General features: G+C 46.4%; 1 protein-coding gene across 1 annotated transcript; it reads right to left on the reverse strand.

The window, feature by feature from the left end:
* Positions 1-2880: 2880 nt before the first annotated feature.
* PAQR3 (progestin and adipoQ receptor family member III) lies at positions 2881-7398 on the reverse strand (the record flags this gene model as incomplete). Its single annotated transcript, XM_009891514.1, has 5 exons — positions 2881-3023; positions 3349-3439; positions 4920-5117; positions 5873-6028; positions 7237-7398. Coding segments are annotated over 5 exons (750 nt in total), but the record flags the coding sequence as incomplete, so codon positions are not given.
* Position 7399: the final 1 nt, after the last annotated feature.

Genomic DNA, 7399 nt, shown 5'->3' on the forward strand with positions numbered 1-7399 from the left:
AAATGTACAGCTTTGCCATCAGTTTCTTTACCCAGTGAAATCTGCTACAGCAGTTAGAGTTTACATAAAAAAAAATACATTAGCAAACTATAAATCAGTATGCTTTCAATACACAAACACATTCTTCAAATATTATTGTTCACATAACACTGGAAACAAGCTTTTATACTTGCAGCTGCCTTGTCAGGCTTCAGTAGTAGTAATTAGTGCACTTGAAATTTGCTTGGCTGTCACTTTTTAAAAAAAAAAAAAAAAAGTATTACAAAATCAGTGTTTACACTGAAAGGCTCAAAGTTCTGGGAGATGAATCTTAAATGCAAAGTCAGTTCTTGCCACTGCTTGTTTCTGAGTGGAAAAAAACAAAACCAACCCAAAACCAGTGGCCGAACTTAAGGGACAGTTAAGACTACTCTCTAGCGTACAAGTAGTGAAGTCAGCATCCTGCCTTCTCCATCCCCGCTGAGAGCTCAGGTGCCTAACAGTACGTTTCCGTCACTATTCCGCATCTCCTTGGCACAGCCCTGACGAGAAAGGCTGCGGGAGCTGTGCTCCTTTAGCCCGGGGAGGAGGCAGCTTTGGGGGACACCTGACGGCAGCCAGTCTGCCCCAAGGAGGGCACTGCAACAAGCCAGCCTCTCCCCCTCCGCGTAAATGAAATCCCATCAAGGGAAAACCCTCTCCCAAACGAAGGAGGCAACAGGACTGCATTGACAAAGCCGACAGTTCATTAAGGGCTTCTTGGGTGTTACGCGGCTTGTCGCATGGCTGCCTGCGCCTTCCCTCCCCCCTGCACGGCAGTGCGCTCTCCTCCAGGCCCTCAGGTGCAACACAACTGGTTTGAAGTGTTGCGAGGCCCCTGACAGCGCGTCTAAGCGGGCTGCTCTCAGACGATCACAACATCTAAGAGAAGCTGCTGGGACCCTATCACAGACCACGCTGCAGGTAACGGGGCGAGCTGTAACGACTATCATCTCAGAACAGAACATTTCTGCCTGTGGTCAACACAGGAAGAGTTTGGGTATCTCTGCTTTCTAACGCTAGCCGTGCCGATGCAATCGTGTCCTTCAGCAGCTCTGGTCCCAAGATTGACTGCTTGGGCTCAAGTCATAACAGCATCTGGGGGGCGAGCAGGGTCCAAATGGCTCATCTCTCCCAATGTCCATTGCCAAATGGCTAATGCTGACTAACACTTGATTGTGCGGAGCGGCAGCATTTGCTAGCACTGCTCAACTGAACTGTAAACACACGCACAGCTCATAGACAGAAGCCACTTTAAAATGTTGATTCTAACCCTAAATTACAAATAATTCCAATCCTGTTTGAAAAACCCATTGAGCTTAATGATGCGGAGCTACAGCTATCTAATGACCTGCGCATCTCGTGTCTCCCTAGTGCTGTGTTTCTGAGAGATGGTTTCATGACGGATTCTCAAACCCAAGGCAACCCTTTTGACTGCGGCAAGCTTATGGCAGTAAGTCACTTTCAGTAAGAAAATCTGCAAGTACAGTCTAATACATCACAGGTTAAAAGGCCAAAGTTCAGTGATTTGAATCCCCGTCAGGGTGATTACTGCGGGTGTGTTATTTCATTCTGTTAAACAAGTGTAACTTAGAAAACTTCTTAGCAACTGTATGGACTGCAAGATAGTAAAGTGAACACACAGCCTCAGTGCTACTCCTGAAATATTTCTGAATATAATTCTAAATTACCAACGGGAGCTAGAGAAATTTCTTGCAGTAATGGCACTACCCATAGTAGGGGAGGCAATTTTTAAGATCTGAAACGAAGATATAGCTCTGGTGGATGACAAGTGATCTTATCTTTCAAAAAAAAAAGAAAAGAGCTTGTCCAGAAAAGTACATGAGTCCACTGAACTCAATTTTATACATGACTGTACCAATGCTGAAGCGTAAGCACGTCACTGAGGCAAAGACTCTGAAGGATGTAACACACCGTACCGCTGTGATTTACCTCCAAGACCAGGTCCCACAGTTACCGTAGTGTTACAAGCACGCTGCCAGGAGTGGTTTCTTAATTATGCGCTTGAACAAAACCTGAAACTCCGGTATTTGGGCCTGTTAGCTCAGTAAGGGTAATGAGTTCTGTTGTTTGTGTTTACTAAGCAAAAAAAATTCTGCTGTGATCTGAACGCTGAGTTTACAGCCCACCTTTCCATTGGCCCGTGCCAGGAAGACCAGTTTGGTACTTGATTGCAGAACAGAAGATGAGTATCAGATTCTGGGCTACGCTGTTGGTTTCTTCCAAACTCCAAATGATATACTGTCCCAGCAAGCGGGTAACAGTCCTGAAGCCAGAAAAGGAACTGCCTCAGTGCTTAACTTCATAGCTCAGCTCGTTAGGAAAGGTCCAGACCCTCAAAGTGAGATGTTTCATCACAGTGCTTCTGAAATACAGTGGAGAAAGAAGTTTAGCCACTTACTATGCACATGAAATTATCAACTCTCCCACGATTTTCAAAAAATCCAGATCAATGCTTATTAGGCTGAAAACCTGACAGAAGCCTGAGGAAAAGGCTATTTGGGAATAAATACTAACGACGGCTTGAGGCTATTAAAATTGTGAAACAAAGCTGAAAGGGATCTGGCAGAGCCCTGTCCAGCCTGTTCTGAAACTCTGCTTAAGGGCATGGCCGTCTGATGGAGCCTCATGCCACAACGCAGTAGAGAGGAGCAGAGCGCCTGGCACCAAGATAAGTACTGGTTTATTTACAAGCAAGTATTACACCAGTCAGCATTTTCTCTGGGGGAGTTAATTACGGAGGTTGACTCAAACTTGTGACAAGTCAAAACCAGGACTATTTAACCCTGTACTTGTTAGGATATCATATTCCAACGAGTTTGAAAACTGCCCTACCTTGACTCACAACTCCGCGCTATACTCGGGACAGGGCTTGCTGTGTCGATATTGCATGATGTACACTGTCGATTGATGCCACCAATACAGCATCACCACTGCAAGGATATGCCACACTTGGTGACTCGAGCCGAGGTAGTTCAGCTGTCCTGCGAAAGAACAAAGGCAAGTGCTTAAGCTGTGAAATTCAGCAATAACTTAGGCAATACAGTTAGCAACCAGTCTCCTCCAAAGCTCAACCACATACTCCGCTTGCTGGGAGGCAGTTAAAGTTCTTTAACGAACTTGATCAGAAGTTGTCTGCTTGCTCTCGATGCAAATACACGCAGTGTTTTACTCTATATGAGAATACTTCACGTAGAACACGGCCAACCTGTTTGCTCACAGGAAGTTCGGGATTCGCAGCAAGGACCGCGACACTGCAGGAAGCTTAACTGCAGGAAAAAAAAAACCACCCAGAAGAGAATTTCCTACCTGGGAAGTATCTTTCTGGAACTTTGGAAATATAGAAGAGAAAAGCTACAGCAGCGATGAAGTACATGACAACTACACGCGGAGCAAACTCCTGCAAAAGAAAAGGAAGCTCTCCTATTCTGTTAGGAGGTAAAAATAGGAAAAAAAAAAGTCCCCCGAAGATAAAAAAGGCATGACAAAACTGAATCTTACTTCACTGCTTATGTTATCTATGGACAAAATCCAACAGGGAAACAAATGCCAAAGTCTGGGAAAATCTGAATGGGAAGAAACTTGTTTTATCACGATCTCTCTGCTTCAACACACGAGCTACTTAGTGCTTCTGTGCAGCAGACGTGAAATTTGTCAGTAAAAGGATACCTTTCAATACACTCGTCTTAGGCGGGATGGCCGGGACAAGAGAGAAGGATGACTTCAGCGCACATCTCATTTATGGGGTGGCATTGCAGTCTCTAGAACCCAAAGCCAGAGGAGGAGTACTACCTACTGCATGGTAAATAAGCAAACCATTCAAGAGGTGCTTTCTGTTTTACTTAACAGAAAGTTTTGTTACTAGAAGTGGAGCTTTTTTCTCAAGTACAGAAACAAAACATACAGCATAGCTGCTACACCAGGAGAAACTAAACAGGGGAAGACATGGTGGGGAAACTATTGTTTATCTGATTTTTAGAAGGTCAGTGTTAAGTGCTGTGTCTAAAGATTATATGTACTTCTAAGAGTTGCTCTTCCACATTCAACAGCAGCTCTGGACTGGGCTGAAGCATCACCCCATGTGACGATTGTCCAGCAGAGCCAGTGTGAGAACATGCAGTCACTGCTTACTGTGAGAAGCGAATGTTTTCTTCAGCACAATGAGGTCCCTGGGTAACTGCAATGATTTCTGGGGTTTTCTTATTGGGGCATCCTTTACTGCCATTAGCTGTACTGCACTGTTTGTTTTTCAAAGCATAATTGTAAGTGGTAAAACAAGAACAGGAAAATAGTTCAGTAACTTCACAGCGATGTTAAATGAGGGTTGCGTAAGAGAGAGAGGGCTGAGTAGGAAAATACAGGTGTGGGTTGTTTTTTTTTTTTTTTTGCTGCCAACCCGGGGAGCAGAAGCGGAAGCAAATAATCATCCCGTCAGCGTCTCCTGGCTCCCCGCTCTTGGCTAGAGCTGTGGAGGCGACAGCCCGGAGCACTGTGGACAGCAGACTGAGAGACTGCTTTCCCTTCCGCAGCCGGCTCAGCTCCTCCCTCCTGGCCCTGGCCCTGGGGTGAGCCAGGGTGCGGTCCACCCGCAGAGGCTGCTCTGTCCCTCAGGCAGCTGTGCTCGGTCACATTAGTATCCAGCTTTCCTTCTCAGGGCGCAGTTTTAAATCGGTGAAGCAGATTTAATCTACTCAACCTGTTTACTGCTTCTCAATGAACGTTTAAGTGTTTGCATTTGGATCATATCGTCCAAAAGAATTCTCTGCTCAAAGAAATTTTAATTAGCGCTGCTTCCCCCTCGTTTCCTGAAGTGTAAGAGGACTGAAGGAAGATGGCAAATGAAAAGCAAGAGGGAATCTTTTTTCTTTTTTTTCTTTTACCTGTACAATAGATGCGCCAATGCCACCGTTGAGCCAAACCCAGTGGATGGTGGGAATAATTCCGTATCCAGACACTGAGCAAAAGATGATGGAGCGCAGTCTGTGCCACTGTTGCGTGAGGTAACTGGGATGAATCTGAGCAAAAAATACTGCCAAGATCATTGCCAGCACAGTGATTAAATATACCTGACGCCAGTACTGGGGAAAAAAGAAACAAAAGAAAGTTTGTGGGTGTTCATTCTCCTCCTGTGTAAAAGCAAACTCTGGGTAGAAAGTTTACATTTTTTTACATTACTAAACGTAATGATGTAGCAGTTCTCCTGTCACTGCTGTGAGGACAGATGACAGGGTTTGAATGAATGACCTTGCACTTATCAACTGAGACTGACGGGAAGGGACTCTATTGCTCGGCTACACGGGGTAGAACATCATTTATTCCAAGTAGTGCCTTCACCAGAACATTTTAAATATGCCTCTGCCCAAGCAAACTCGTTCACTGCATCCCCTGCAGGCATGGCTGTAAGGTAGGCCGCTGAAGCTAACCAATTTTAGTTGTTCTCTATTACATAAAGAGAAAATAGAGTTTTTTCTGCCTCATGTAGGCTATCTACTGGGAAACGATGCTTGAATTACTTGTGATGGGGATGCAACCCATAATTAGCCTCGCGCATTTGACAATGGCAGGACCTGTAAAGTTTACCCTGCCTTCATACAAATTGAAATATTGTGTTGAGGCTCGCGTGACCGACAGCTTGAAAGGATAATCTGAATTTTCCCATCACTTCAGCAAGCAAAATTCTACTCCTGTCATAAGGAACTTGCCACAGTTTCCACCTCTGCTGACTAATATTCTATTTGGACACACTGCAGTGAACGCCCTTCCGACAACACAGAAACTACGACAGTGAGACCACAGGAACTAAACGTTACATAAACACGTGCTTCAAACTTACGTTGTTACAATAAAATGCATAAAACACGCCTGACACATAGCAGCCCAGGATACCAATGGAAATTCCCGCATAATCTAAAGCCATCCATCGTCGGCTGGTCTTCTCTGAGCGGTGGCAACAGAAAAGATGATATCCTACTGAGCAAAGCATACAGACCTATACAAATGTTCAAACAAGGATGCATTAATTTCATAAAAATCAACAGGGAGTACTGCGAGCGTAAATTCTGAAGCTTAGAGTACGCGACTCACCCGTTACGTGTTTTGCAGTGCAACTTGGTGTAGGAAACTATGACTTCTGCCAGTAATCAAGAAAAAGTAACATAAGCTTCTCTGGCAGATGGAAGAATGACCAGAAAAGTTTGGAAGACTTGACAAGCCCAAGTTGCACATGTACAACCAGAGCAAGAGGCCAAGAAAGAAGCCAGTACACAAGGGAGCAGACCAGGTGGGCACGCGTACAGCAGGACGATGAATTCTGCTTGGCCAAACTACCGCAAGCAGAAACCAAAGCCCAAATCTGCCCCGACTGCCCAGCACCCACATTACTGTGGGACCACACAAGAAGTTAAACTCGTTTGCACAGGCCACTTATTTACTTCTAGGCCGGCATGAAATTTTTTCCCTGAGAAACGTTTTTAGTCTTTCTCTGCAACCCTCAACAGCAACAGGGATAAGCACAACAGCAGCGCTCTCCAGGCCGGCAAAAGAGTTTTCCCCACTTTGAGCTACCCGAAGGCATCCTGTACTCTTCAGGGAGCACCAACAGCCCTCTGTAGAGTCATCCTGTCAAAACTTCTGCTGCTGGCTGTGCACGCTTTTTTAGGGGTAGCACACTGCACAGGAGCTTCAGCGGTCAAATGATGACACACTTGCAGTCTGCTGTTGAGAACAGATTTAATCTGACAGAGAAGGTACAAAGTTAGAACACAAACCCTACTGCCCTTCCAGACCAGCATCAGGCCATGGCCGATTCTCATGTTCTGGTGGGTGACCATTTCCCGCAGTAACTGGTGCTGTCTGGGAGCCACACCAGTCCCTAGTAAACCCCAGCACCCAGCCAAAGCTCTGAAATATGGCCTTGGACACTTCACTTGTTTTTCACAGACTCTCTCCTACGGCAGCTATGCTCAGCCCTCCCTGGTTTATTCCATATAGTAAACAGGTCAAAATCATCTCAGCCCCCCCGCGTGCCAGCTCGAGCGATGCTGTGTGAGAGATGCTTTCCCAGGTCTGACCTGAGCTCTGCAGTCCCACGCGCGGGATGCGTGTGGAAGCTCCAGGAGTGGCCTTTATCGCTCTCCTTCCCAAGCGAAGGAGCTGCCCGGAGCGCACTCTCCCACCCGCGCCGCGGCGGGCCCCTACCTGGAAGCAGAAGAGGCAGACGGAGCAGATGACGAAGTCCTCGCGGGAGGCGCCGGCGGCGGGCAGGACGGCCGTCAGGTCGTAGATGCCCAGGGTGAAGAAGAGGAGGAAGCCGAGCAGGTGGCTCCAGATGTTGACCGTCTCGTTGGAGAGGATGAAGAGG

This window comes from Charadrius vociferus, unplaced genomic scaffold, assembly GCF_000708025.1.
Source record: "Charadrius vociferus isolate BGI_N301 unplaced genomic scaffold, ASM70802v2 scaffold861, whole genome shotgun sequence".
NCBI lineage: Eukaryota > Metazoa > Chordata > Aves > Charadriiformes > Charadriidae > Charadrius > Charadrius vociferus.